This window comes from Parasteatoda tepidariorum, chromosome 1 (assembly GCF_982258835.1).
Source record: "Parasteatoda tepidariorum strain Cologne lab strain chromosome 1, Ptep-v5.0, whole genome shotgun sequence".
Classification (NCBI taxonomy): Eukaryota; Metazoa; Arthropoda; class Arachnida; order Araneae; family Theridiidae; genus Parasteatoda; species Parasteatoda tepidariorum.
Genome location: NC_141755.1, coordinates 107,668,460 through 107,682,905, shown reverse-complemented (window position 1 = coordinate 107,682,905; position 14,446 = coordinate 107,668,460). Strand labels below are relative to the sequence as shown.

At 28.2% G+C, this 14,446-nt stretch overlaps 2 protein-coding genes across 2 annotated transcripts in view; both read right to left on the bottom strand.

Annotated features, from left to right (window-relative positions):
- Window positions 1-2,895, bottom strand: part of LOC147816686 (coatomer subunit gamma-2-like) — a 21,008-nt gene extending 18,113 nt beyond the window's left edge. The window contains exons 1-2 of the mRNA XM_087157199.1: window positions 2,888-2,895; window positions 980-1,163 (exon numbers count right to left, since the gene is read on the bottom strand). Coding sequence (XP_087013325.1) covers window positions 980-1,163; window positions 2,888-2,895 — 192 coding nt within the window. The remainder of the gene's footprint in view (window positions 1-979; window positions 1,164-2,887) is intronic.
- On the bottom strand, window positions 991-14,446 carry LOC122273235 (beta-ureidopropionase-like). The gene is made up of 8 exons (XM_087157197.1): window positions 14,421-14,446; window positions 14,044-14,303; window positions 12,031-12,125; window positions 11,237-11,398; window positions 8,869-8,923; window positions 5,169-5,250; window positions 4,199-4,241; window positions 991-1,125 (listed from the first exon to the last, which is right to left on the bottom strand). Exons 1-6 carry the CDS (start codon window positions 14,444-14,446, stop codon window positions 5,231-5,233), a joined length of 618 nt encoding a protein of 205 aa, XP_087013323.1. The 3' UTR covers window positions 991-1,125; window positions 4,199-4,241; window positions 5,169-5,230.

Genomic DNA, 14,446 nt, shown 5'->3' with positions numbered 1-14,446 from the left:
TGTGCACATGTTTCTAATTATAAATACAAATGCTACTAATTTCATGCTACTAAATTGCAGAAGCGTCAACTTCAAAAAAAAAACTTTTGGGATAAAATAAAATAATTTTTCAAATTGAATATGTAATATTATTTTAATATAATATTATGGGCAATATTCCCGCATTTTGCAAGATGGAAACACACTAATTATTTCTTTTTTTGCATTTGTATATCATCTCATTAAAAAAAATAGAAAATTGTGATATCCATAGCTAAAACTACCACAAAAAAAAAATCAACAGCGAAATCACGCAAATCGGACTTTTTAAAAAGAGGCTACTAAATACGGCATTCCATTTTGAGATTCAGTAGTTGCAATAAAAAATATCATATTAAAAATATCATATTAAAAATAATAAATAATATTTAAAAACTGTTTGAAAATCAATAGCAATAAATGCATATAAAATAGAATTCAGCAGAAAAGAAAACTGAATTTTTTACTTCATTATTCATTATTTTTTATTGTTCTCAAATGAAAATGGAAAAATCATAAGCATTTTTTCCTTACTCAGATGCATGAGAAAGGCATCTTCTGAATATAATTCTGAAGGAAAGATAAAATCTTTCAAAATTTCTGCAGAAAAGAAAACTAAAAAAATCTTACTTCCCAAAGGAAAAATCTTCTTGCAAGAATTCGGTATTGTTCTGCGACAATGCCGCCACGATTCTGCCATGGTGTCAAAAATTATACCAATAGTTAAAAACTAATAATTTCTCAAAAATGCCTCAAACATCACATTTGATGTTTATGCATCAGTTGATAAAGCTTGTAGTATTGCAGTAACTGATGAAGTACAGATTTAATATCATTGCGAACAATGAATATTTGCAATTGTTTAAAACAATGAGGATTTTTTTGTATTATTCTGTATCAATGAAAGCAATGAATGGTCCCAGGAAAAATGATTGATTCAAATGCAAAACGGATTTCTTACCTGCAACTCAATGTGGTTAGTGAATGTGTGTTTAATGCATCTAACAACAAACTCAGTCTCAGATTCAGTGAGTTCAATAGGAATAGAAGATTTAAACAATGGACTCAAGTTCAATGAAGAGAGCTCTGGAACTGCCGACAATTGATCTGAAAAAATCAAACTAAAAATATCAGAGATGTCACAGCTTTTGTTTTAAAGAGAACTTACTTAACTTTACAATAAAATAAAAGCTTTAGCGACAATCAGTTTTAAACTTTAATAAATGTGCACTTATTTTTTAAAGGGCAGGTAAATCCTTTTTTATTATCAATCAAAATATTTATTTGTGAGCATTTGAATGAATTGAAAAATATTAGCAAAGGTTAATAGATTTGGATGCTTTTTCTTCCATTGGGGTGCACAATCTTCGGCACGCCGACTGCTTATGTGCAGCCTGCGAAAGCTTTTGAACACAATCATATCTGCCAACATTGGCAAAATAAAATAACGGAGATTTTACCAGCTACATTTTTTTATGCTATGAGAAAAGTTTTGATACATTATGCATAGTCATGTAAGTCAAAAAGGGAAATTCGAAATATAAGCACTTACATTTTGTGAAGTAAAAAATATGTATATAAATATTATTCTAAAGAAGATTTTTTAAACCATTATTTATAACTACTTAAACTTTTTTATAACCATCGTTGTACAGCCGATCCAATTTTTGGGTTTACGACTACTAATGTTCAACTCCGTAGCTTTGTAATTTTGAACCCAATCCAGAAGACAAGGGAACTCCTGGATCAAGTATTGAGAGAAATTTGCCTTCGTGGGGGACTTTTTGATGGAACTAACCCGCATTTGCGTTACATGGAGAAGAAGACCACGAGAACCTCCCACGGTTAGCCTGACGGCAAGGGGACTAACATATGGTCCGTCTACCACGGAGGATATTTCACATCAGCACTGTAGTCGGTGCAAACCGGATGCGGAATTCGTATCGACCAGCCATCGCCGGGATCGATCCCCGGTTCACCTCATTGAAGGCGAACGCTCTATTTCTCTATCACTTTTTGTTGTTATTGTATGAAATTCTGCGTGGTTTAAAGAAAATTTTTGCGCAATTTTATTGTATCCCTGGTTTACATAAATTACTGTTGTTATTCGATTCAATTTATCTTGAAATATTTATAGCAATAGGTGGTGGTGAGTAAATTTTAAATTTTGTATGTGATGGTAACCAAGTGAAAGTATTTCTTGAACTCAAAAATATATTTCAAATTCTTAAAATGGTTTTCATGTTCTAATTTATAACATTAAATGGAAATATAAATATTTTAAGAACACTTTAGAAATGAAACTTCTTATACCACAGATATTGAATGTTGGAAAAATGAAGTTCTTAAAAATTTAATTATTAAAATTCATTTATTTATTTAGATGGTGGTGCGGGAGTTATCGTGAGCAAAAGCAAGAAAATTTGAAACGTTAAAAATTACACACAGAATGTTCCGTATGACCACCCTTTATAAACATTATTCGACACCTTGTCAAAAATAGAGTGATAAAAACATTCATAATAATAAATTATTTAAATTTTCTCACACTGAAAATAAATGGACTCTAAATTACGAATTGAAAATGAACTAAATGAGCAATAAAATATAGAACTTATGAAGTATTGGAGTCTACTAAATAATTTAGTCCTTATTCTCTGTTACTCAGAACTTATTTAAAAATTAAAAAGTATAAACATTAATAAAATTTTATTAGTAGATCTGACAAGAGATTTTTTTAACTTTCAAAGCTGCAAATAAGAAGTGTCTAGTTTTATGCAAAATAGTTGCACTGAGATGACAGGTCCAAGTCAGATATTTAAAAATAGTTAATTTCGAAACAATTGATTAAACTTATGCAAATAAAAACCCTCCCATATTTCAATATTATGTTAATAATGTATCTTAAAAATTAATTGTACTAAATGGTAAAATGACTTAACTTTAGTTCTTGTTTAAGTTAATTTTCACTTTTAGGTCACTTTTGTCCCTTAAAAGATACAATGGACCAATCATAGAAGAGAAAAAAATTAAATTATGATCATTCTTAATAAAAGAAAGAGTTTGAAATTTCATGAAATATTTGCATACTTAATAAGATAAATAATCATGCACTTTATAAATAAATTAAATAAAATAGAATAAATCCTTCTAGGATAAAAAAAATTTCAAACGGTAATATAATGTGCAATTTTTCCAGTATTGTATCAGTATTGCATAGATTGTAAAATTTTGTTATATGTAATATCTTAATATGTAAATCAAAAAGGATATATTTATGCTTATATTCTGAAGGGTTAATTGCTGAATATTTTAACACTGCCAAATTTTATTTTGAAAGAAATTATCTTAAGAAATAATAAAAAAGAAAATACTTAAAGGTAACACTTTTCTATGTCTCAATTAACATATTTATTTACTTCATTGAATATATGTAAAAAGTATGTCGAAATATATTTTATGTTGGTCGATAGTGTGCAGATTAATTTATTAAAAATTAAAATAATATTCCATAAAATATGGTTTGCCGAATGTCACATTATCTAAAAAATCGCTTATACACAAAAATATTAAGACTGATAAATCATATTTACCATAAAATTGTCCAAAATTCTTGTGAGCACAAAAATAAAATATAATGACGCTATTTTTTTTTTATGAAATAACACACTAATAATATTAAAAATAAAACAAAATACACAAAAAGATTTGATAATATCAAACACTAAACAAAGTTTTTCCTACAGTGACAATTTTTTTAAATGATAAAAACTATCATAAATGATCAAATATACCTAATTAAAATGCATATCCAACAGCTTTTTTCAAGATGACGACTAGCATGTTTAATTATTTAATTGCAACAAAACATGGGAAGTTTGGTTTTTATTTTTAATAATTATTATGAGGAGGAAAACAAACTTTTATTTTTTTTTGTAATGATAAAACTTCACTGTATTTTTACTTAGTATTGATAAAAGTTTATTTTTTTAAAAATAAAAATGAAAATATAAAAGATAGTTCTAACGCATCTTACTAAAAATCAACACAAGAGAAAAATTTCAGAAACATATATTTATCGTTTACACAATTTAAAAAAAATCTAGCAATACTAAAAACATTGTACAATTTGAACTTAACAAATACCTTCATTATATTATTATATCAAATGTGATTTTACCTGGTTTTCCATCACCAGAAGTAAATTCATTTTCAAAAGTTTCCTAAAACAAAGAAAAGTCTCTTTACATTTGAACTTAAAGTGGCACTTTAAAGAACTTAAGGTTTAAGAGAGGGGTAAAAAATACAACTTTAATCCATTTACAAAATCAACACAATTTTATATGCCTCCATCAAAACACGAATAACATTAAAATTGATTTTACACAAGAGAATACCAGGCTATTCCAGCATATTAACACAATACGATTGTAATAAATAAATAAAAATGTGCGCAACCAAGAAAATTTTCCAAAAAAATCGAAGAGGTTATACTTTTATACTTATTGCTTATTAACGATTTTGAATAAATTTATAATAACGATTATAAATAATAACGATTTCGATGCAATAAATTTCTAGTAGAAACACCATACAAGCAAAACAACAATTTTCAGTTATCATCGCACAGGGCATAATTTTCATTTTCAGTTACGATACTTTGTTGAATTCTATTAAAGAAAAATGAAAATGATAAGTACAAAAAAAATTCCCTGTGGTGTATTCTAGCCTCTTTATCTTTAAAGGAAATTTTATTTAATGCTGGGAGCATTTATATATTCATTGGAGCTCAAATAATTTATCAAGAAATGGCAAAAAAAAAGAAAATAAATGAATAAATAATTAATTTAAAAGTTAACATATATATAAATGAATTTAAACTATGGAAACCATTTTTATAACATAGCAATGTAGATTAACAATAACTAATAAAAAAAACAGAAAAATAAATAATTCAAAAATATAAATCAAATGTGAAAGTGATACATATTAATTAAATGAAATGTCAACATTAAAACCTATTTTAATTAAAACCATTATAACGATATTACAATGTAACTAAACAACTGACATTAAGGAAGTAGAATAATAAATATCACAGAAATAAATACAAATTAAATTAAATATGAACATTAAAACTAATTACTTACAGTTCCAACCCGATTGATTGCACAAGCAAAATAGCTATTGGCAATAGCAGCACATCATGTCTCTATGGGCCACATGGGTTCACTATTAATATATTACACCAATTAAAGATATTATGCATACTTTTTGTTCAAAATCATTCATGATTTTAACAAAAGAGATAATTGAAAAAAAAAGTTTCATTATATTTAAACATGTTAACAAACTGTGGATAAGAGAAAAATAATAATATAAATATGCCTTGGATCACAATTATTTTAACCTTATTGCCACTTAATGTATTCTTGTTAAAAGCGTGATACATTTAATTTGATTTAGAATAAACCTTAAAAGAATCTTATTTAAGATGAATTAAATAAGTATAAATGTATACATATAGTAAGAAATAGTGTTACCAAAATATTAGTGGAGAAAATTGCATCAGAATGAATGAGAAGTTTAATAGCAACCCTGATAAGGAAGAAGCAATTTGGTGCTTTATACGAGGGTTGCTATTTATATTTCTGGCCTAATAATGAAAAAACAAATATGTAGGATCGAAATAGGTTTTATTGTTTATCAAAATATTCTCCATGATGATCAATACACTTTTGCATGCGTTTGAACCAATTTTCAAAGCACTTTTTCCAGTCCGATTGAGGTAACTCCAAAACATGCGTTTTGAATGCATCAACCGCTTCTTCGGGGATCGAAAATCGTTGTCCACGTAATTTATTTTTGATGTGTGGGAATAAGAGGAAGTCATTGGGTGCCAAATCAGGGCTGTACGGCGGATGACCCATCAGTTCGATCTTTCACTCCGTCAGAAATGCCTTTGTTTGAGTCGATGTGTGAGAGCTCGCATTGTCATGATGAAGAATGATTCGCCTGTTCTTCTGCTTTTTTCGAATTTCTCCGATGACTTCTGGCAAACAAATGGTCGTGTACTATTCAGAATTGACCGTCCTGCGTTGCTCTAACGCCACTGTTGCCACATGACCGTTAATGTCGAAGAAACAGGCAATCATATGTTTCGATGTGCTTCTTCCTCGAACAACTTTTGTTGGTTTTGCCTCGTCTTGGAAGGCCCATACAGTTGATTGCTGTTTTGTTTCCGGCTCATATGCATAGATCCATGATTCGTCACCTGTGTAGATGTTATACACAGCCTTTGATGCACCTTGAACGTATTTTTCCAACATTTCCTTGCACCAATCGACACGAGCCTTTTTTTGAGCGTTTGTCAGATTAAGAGGGATCCAACGCGAACAAATTTTTTTCACGCTCAAATGTTCATGCAATATTTTATTGATGCTAGTCATACTAATGTCCAGAGACGCCTCTATCTCACGGTATGTCGCATGACGATCTTGCTTTATCAGTTCACGCACAGCATCGATCTTTTCTGTCACAACAACGGATTTTGGACGACCTGCACGGGATTCGTCCTGGATCGAACATCGACCACGATTAAATTCGTTATACCAATTTTTTACAGTGCTGTAGGATCGCGCTTTATCGCTGAATAAAGAATTAAGTTCATCGAAGCACTCTTGTCTCGACAATCCACGTCGAAAGTTATGAAAAATAATGACAAGAAAATGTTCACGATTCAATTCCATTTTTTGAAAGAGAAAAACTTTTCAATTTACTGTCAACAACACAAATGAAGCTATAATGGTAAATCGTCTGCTGAATTTATGTTTAAAAACATCAAACATTCGATTAAAATCGTCTGCGGTCGCCTAGCAACACTTACTGTTGCCAAGGCCAGAAATATAAATAGCAACCCTCGTAATAGTAGCATTTACTAACATTTGAGTGATAAGAAATTTTTCTTTAAGAGAAAACGATACTTTCTTTAAGAGAAAACGATACTTTCTTTAAGAGAAAAAGAAATTTTTATTTAAAAGAAAAAGAAAGTGCATCGATTTCCCCAGAATTTCTTAATGATATCCGTGAAAAAATTTCAATACAAGTTTGGATTGTTCAATTTTTTTTTTAATAATTTGAAGTCTAAAACTCTGTAAATCGAAAATAGTGCATTTTTTTTCACAATTTCCTTTTCTGAGAGAAAATATGAAGTAAAATTTATTAAGTATAAATATCAAACATACTTTTTCTGGGGATTTAATTAAAATCAAAGATACATTTTTACTCAAGATTCCTTCTTTATACTCTATGCTTTTATGAAATACTCGAGCTAAGCTATTTGAATTTTCAATTTAAAAAATTTAGCTATCATAAAAATTTCTAAATCTTAAAAAATTCATGCTGTCAAATAATACAGTATACAATTATTCATTTAAAAAATTAGAAATTTTATTATGTTAGAAACACAAGTTTAAATTTTCATAAAGTAAAATAGAGTGTAAAAAATTGCCATCACTGAAAGACAAAAAAAATCTGTTAAATACTTTTTAAATTTATTAACATTAAAAACAAACAAAAAGCTAAAACAGAATTAAAAAAACTTTGATGCTGATGAAATAGAAAAAAAAATCTATTGCAATTATGTAGATGGTGTAAGCTTTTCTTGTTAAATACTTTAATTTTATGCAGTACAATTTAAGAAATAACTGTTATTTCCTTAGAAACAAGCATTTTTCTTAATTTGAAATTACTCTTCAATTTTTTTTAAAAATTCTTTTCTTAGCTTAAATAAAAAAACAATCATAAAAAAATTTAAAATAAAAATTAAGCATTTCATTTTACAAATATTGTGTCAGTATGTCAGGCTTGGGATGTATTCATTATAAATTAGACTTGAAATATTTTACAACTGTTTAAGAATTTGGAAGAGTTTTTAATTTAATCTAAGTATTTATTATTCCGATTTATTGTTTTCATAAATAGCAAGTTTTACAAACTGAAACATTGATTTCTACAATAATGTAGGTTTATAACACACTGTAACATAAAAATAGATCTAGGTATTGTGAAAGCAAAACATTGCTTTTTTCTCGTAATTTAATTTTTTTTTAAATACGAGCAAAGACTGGCATTTGTTAACCACAGATATTTACTACTATAAGCGCTATTTTTGTATAAAGATTGCCCATTTCAATTCTAATTAAAATATATTAAATGAGTAATGCGAAATATTACTAATAAAAATGTAAAAAGGTTCTAAAAAAATTTGCTATTCAATTTTAGAGTATTAAATAGATATAAAAATTAACATACTATCATATTTAAGATTAGCTTTAAATTATTATAAGCCCTTAACTACACACATATATATAGAGTTAAATAAAATTAAGAAAATAAAGAAAAAGTGTGCAATAATAATCTTTTCCAAAAACTATAAGAAACGACAAAAAAAAACAAGATTTAAAAAAAATTGTTTAAAAGTAAAAGAGAGGTTGCAACTAATGTAATGTAATGCTGGATTGTAAAACCAGACTAGGGAGACAAATCTATATTCTAAGCAGTGTAATCGAGTCATCAATGTGTTTTGGGGATCAAACCTATGCTTACAGCACAGTTGACACGTTTTAGACTGAGGTGGGATAAATTTAGTTGAATAGAGGAATAAACAAAAGTGTACATTAAAAACTCATCATCATATCTGGCTAGACAGCCCAGGGTGGGCCAGTGCCTTCCTTTGAATTCGAATCCACTTCTCTCTACTTTTGACACTTGTTCGCCAGTTTTTCTCCTTTAGAGAAAAACTGGCGAACTCATTATCATATATTTTAAAAGAAAACTATCCATACTCACCAAAACGAGTTTGAAATACAGGATGCCGTAAGTCACTTTCCATGTAATAAGTAGACTAAAACAAAATACGCATATATTGAAAATATAACATAAAATTGCTGCAATTAAAAAATACACTTAGCAGGTAATTACAAATAATAGAGTTGGTAATTAATTTTATTTCATTCGTATTATTGTTTTCAATGTCTTAAACATGATTTAAACTGTCATGGCCAAAATTCTAATTCAAAAAGTTATGTCTAAAACTGTCAAATGCCTTAAATATTACATTTTTGTAATAATATGAGCAGATGTTGAATTGTCATGAATTTTACTATCATAAATTTTATTATCAAAAATTAGTTCTTGACATAAAAAATGAAAGTTTAAGTCTCAAAAATTAGCTCAAACAATAATAAACAATCTATAACATATGATATAGGTAATGTTTACAGTAACCATTAAGAGGAGGGATGTATGCACAAAATAATTTTAACAGATTTTAAGTAGGTATTAAATTGCATATAAAATTAACCTTGATTATACTAAAAATGTAAAACATTTCAAAATATAATTAATTTCATTTCAGTTAGTTTCATTAATATTAATTAATTTCATGCAAATGTTGTCAATTTTCTTTAAGTAGAATGAATTTTCAAAACCTGAAACTGGCATTTTAATAAATAATAATTTGGCATTGAATAATAATCATAAATAATTTTATTTTAATTATTTTATTTTAATTTTTCAGTTTTTATTAATTCAATATTTCACAATTCAAGAGGATAATATTCAATGATTTTTTAGAGCTTTTGAAAATTGATAATTGGCCATTGTGATTTTTGAAAGATTAAATTTTAAGTTAGCAAATTAAAGTCCTTGTCAGCTTATAAACTTGTTAGTGGAACCATTTGTTTATCATCAAATATTTAAATACAAAATCAATTACGGCATTATTCAAATTTTTTTGTTAACAGACTCATGACAGCAAGAAATCTAAATCAAAACAAAGGCAGGTACTTTATTTACGTCACACAAGAGCTGCACAATGGGCTATTGGCAAAGGTCAGGGAACATCCCTGAGAATGATCTGAAGACATGCCATCGCAATTTTGATCCTCTGCAGAGGGGATAGCTCCCCTGCTTTGGTAGCCCATCGAACTGCCCAAAGTCAAGCACTTTATGGAAGAACAGTTTAAGGAGGACCAATACCTTCACCCTCGGTCCCTAAGCAGGCTGCTCAAAGTTGTCACCCACCCGCTTACTGACCGCAGCCATTGATGGTTGACTTTGGTGTTCTACTGGGAACCGTGTCTTTACGATCAGTCCACTGCAGGACCATCAAAACAAAGAGTGAGATAGAACTGTTAAGCTGAAAAGTGAGATAAAGCTGTCAAGTCGAAAGGTGCACTACAATCCCTTTCATCTGCTTTCTAAGAAATTGTCCATTATCAGGTGTTTTATTACAACGCTAGGTTCTTTTCCTCTAGCCCTTATACGTCAAATTATTTTTAACCTCTCTAGACACGAGGTTCTGGGTTTGTCAGAATGCAGAAGGGTTTGATGTCAGGATATGAGGAATTTTCTTCTAATCGAAATAGGGACTAGCTTTCAATTTTATGCCTATTCTGACAGATAAATAGAAAAGGTTTTCTTTGACTTTTACTAGGATTAGCTTCAACTCTTTTAACATTAAATTTTAGTTACTGACTTATTTGAAATTTCCAGAAGAAAGTTAAGCTTTATAAATTTGCACAAATATGAATAACGGAATCCTATTTTACAGTTATGCTCATACTGTAGAGCAAAAATAATATTATTCTGTTCTTATACAAATTAGTTATACTATTAGTGGCCATCCGCTTATAGGAATCAAATGCTTCAGGTATGAATTTAATAAAATGCCAGACACTGTTTCAAATCACAGAATAAATTTATAATAGTACATTTAATAGTTTTTGACTAAATTTCATATTGAAAAAAATATCTTTTAAATTTAAGTTTTTTAAAAAAAATTTCCTTAAAATATGTTTAAATAACATATTTCTGACCAGAATTATATTAAGAAACAAGATAACTTGAATTGTCAAGTTTAAGAATGTAATTTATACAGTCAATTCTTGTGAGATTTCAGAAGGCGACTGAAATAGTCTAGTTGATTGGAGCATGTAGGACATGACCGAATCTCTGCTCATAAGAAATATTTGCTAAACATGAAACTATGCATAAATTGAAGCATTTTTTGTTGTTGTTGTAACACAGTGATAATAAAACAACAACAGACAACTTTTTTTTATAAGTGTTTTTAACTGATAATCTCAAACTATCTACAATTTTTCTTTAAAACATAATTAAGAAAAATATGTTTTTTTAGTAATTGAACACTTACTTCATTAAAATCACCAACACGTGGTATATGATACTTGTGAGATTTTCCTAAATATGCTCCAGAGCTTGAAATGACAACAGCAGTATTCCATATAGTATCTCCATAAGTTTCATCTCTTTCAAGAATATTAGATACAATAACCATATTGTGTTTTGCAGCTAACTACAAAATATAAAGAAACACAATTAATATATTGAAATAGTTTTTTATTTTGGGATGTTAAATATGTTAACTATGACAAGTATATTGTGAAACCACATTAGTCATACTGTCGTGTTATATTAAACTATTTGTCATGCCTCCATGCTGTGCTGGAGCAGTGATCAAGTGTAGATGCAGTGAATAAAGATATGTGAGAGTTAGCACGAATTGGCTGTGAGGAAAAGACGTTCCTTTGTAGGAGTCTGGGGAAATTATTCTTTGGGCAGAGTGCGATAGTACACTATTCATATGTCACTGTGTTTGCTTCATAAATTATTCATATATTTTTTTCTAATTAGCATCCTATCAGTATGCCTTTATGGAAATTTCATAAATCCTTCGATATTCACCTAATTATTGATGGTTGATTAGTGGAAGAATTTTCAAAAGTGTCATTATGAAAAAAAAAATACTTTTACTACTTATATGTTTATTTTTTTATATCAATTATATATACAAGAAGAGGAAAAATAACTTATTTTCAATAGAGATAAATAAACAAGATAAACTGCTTAAAAATCAAATATGTGTATTGAACATTTAAAATATATAATACTAATTTCTTTCATAGAAATAAAACCTTTATAAATTACCTCTGCACATAGGAGTGTCGTAGGACCACTTTCTGCATTTTCAGCAAATTCACACCACGGATATCTTTCTCCAGTGCAAAAGGAAAAGGGCATTGCTATAAAATATTAAACATTGTATCACACTTAGTTTACTACTCAGATAATTAATATTCAGATAATTACTACATCCACAAAATATTAATATTTTAAACAATAAAATTTTTTAATGTTTATTAATTTTGATTTTTGTAAAAAAAATATGCATGCTAGATTATGCATAGGTTTGGTATGTTTTCATGCTTGACAGTTTCATACTGTTTTTAGACATAATCTTTTTTCCCCAGTGACTAACCTTTGCCTTCTTTTCCTAGATCATTAAACAAATGTTTGACAATTCAAACCAAACATGCTTATGACACTTGTATCATCAAAAATGATTTTATGACACCAGAAATATAATCCCAAAACATTAATAGCTATGTAGTAGCAGTTTAGTTCAAATTCTTAGTTCATAGGGATTAGTGGGAGGTAGTTTCCCAGTAAAATTATAGTATTATGGCCGTTTCAGATACATTTCAATTCGGATACGATGTAAGGATATTTATACTAGAAAAATTAATAAAATCATTTAGAAAAAATTGATTTATAATGTAAAACTTAAATTGAACATAGCCACATTCTAAAATTATAAAAATAAAGAAAAGAAGTCCCTCAAAGGGATCAAGAAAATTATTCTCTTCGCGTCAAGAATACTTTGTAAAGATATCTATTTAACGGTTGGGACCAGGAGGCCGAAGCCTCTGGTTCAACTACTAATAACTCAAAATTAAAAGTGAATGAATTGTTCCCAGTGAACAGTTAGGATCACTTGAAGAGATCCATGGCTGGTGATTTATCAAAAGATAACATAGCCAAAAATAAAGCCTACCCCCTCATAATCAATATTAAATTTGAAAATAATTTGGCAAAAGCGAATCGCCAAAAAGACTGTTAGAATTAGTATAACCATGTAACTGAAACATTTTTGTGGTAAGAAATAAAGAATAAAGAGTTAAAAATAGATTTTTGTTTTTGATTTAGTTGCAACAGTAAATTATGAGTCTTACATTAGTATTGAAATAAATGTTAGCTGTTACATTGATTGATAAGAAAAGAATAAGATTATTTTATATTAGCTTTTTATAAAATGTATAAAAATTAAATAATTGGTTTAATTTAATTAAAATTCGATTAAGAATGATTTAAAAAAATATACGAAATTTTGAAACCTGGGAAATATGAAATGCCTATAGTGGCATCACATATGTCCCAACTGGACACAGAAGAAAAAAATGTATAATATTTATTTCTATTTTTTTTTATATAAATTTATGGATCTCCAAAGAATGATTTAAAAAAAATTTAAAAAATTTTAAAAACTAACAAATATGCAATGCCTAGTGTGGCATCACAAACTATATCGTTCTTCTGTATCAACTGTGGGCTTTTAGAATGAATTCCCCTAGATGAACAAAAGGGATTTTTTTTTCTCTAAAAGTTAATTGAAATTCCCTACTTCTTTAAACTAGTCTTTTACATAAAAAACTTTCTTTCGACTTTTTTTCAACAAACTAATTAAATCGGGAAATATATAAAATGTGTTACAATATGTTTTTTAAGCATATAAGGTAAATATAGGAAAAATCAATAACAGACAATAAAAGTTCAAATGAATATCCCAAAGTTATTAGAATGAAAGGAGATTGAGTATTTATTGACATAAAAAAGTTGAAAAACATGTTCTCATTAAAAATTTGTACAAGTTACCAGATCAATCTGAAATGAATCCATCTTTTCTATTAAATTGCTTTTCTATTAAGTAACACATAAAATAAACCACTTCATTATTCCTGAAAAAAAACCTTAATTCTCCCACTCTATATTAAAATGCTCTGAGGTTAATGTTCCCAATAATAAAAAAACTATTCTTTCTAACTAATAAACTATAAACTAATCGTAAACTATTCTTGAAATATGAAAAAAGCATTCTCTTACTCCATGCTTCTTGGAAGCATATAATATTAACTCCACACTGTGCTGCTATTTCAACAATCTCCCGAATACGATTATGAATGGCTTCTCTTTGTCTTGATATTGGTGCAGTAGTAGGTTCCAGAATTGCATGTTGTACAAGACCAACTCGAACAAGACGGGGAGCTCGGAGATCTTCAGGTAATGCATCAAAAACATAACCTTTCAGTTCAAGATTTTTACTAGTGGCTTCAGATAAAACACCTTCAGAAAATTCTAGTTTTCTAAAAAATTCAAAAATAATTAAAATTAAATAAATAAAATAAAAAATACTGAAAAATACCTCAAAATGTATAAAGTATTTTTTTAGACAATTGAGGAAATACATTTGTAGTACATACTTTTCGTCGACTTTTGTACGTATCAT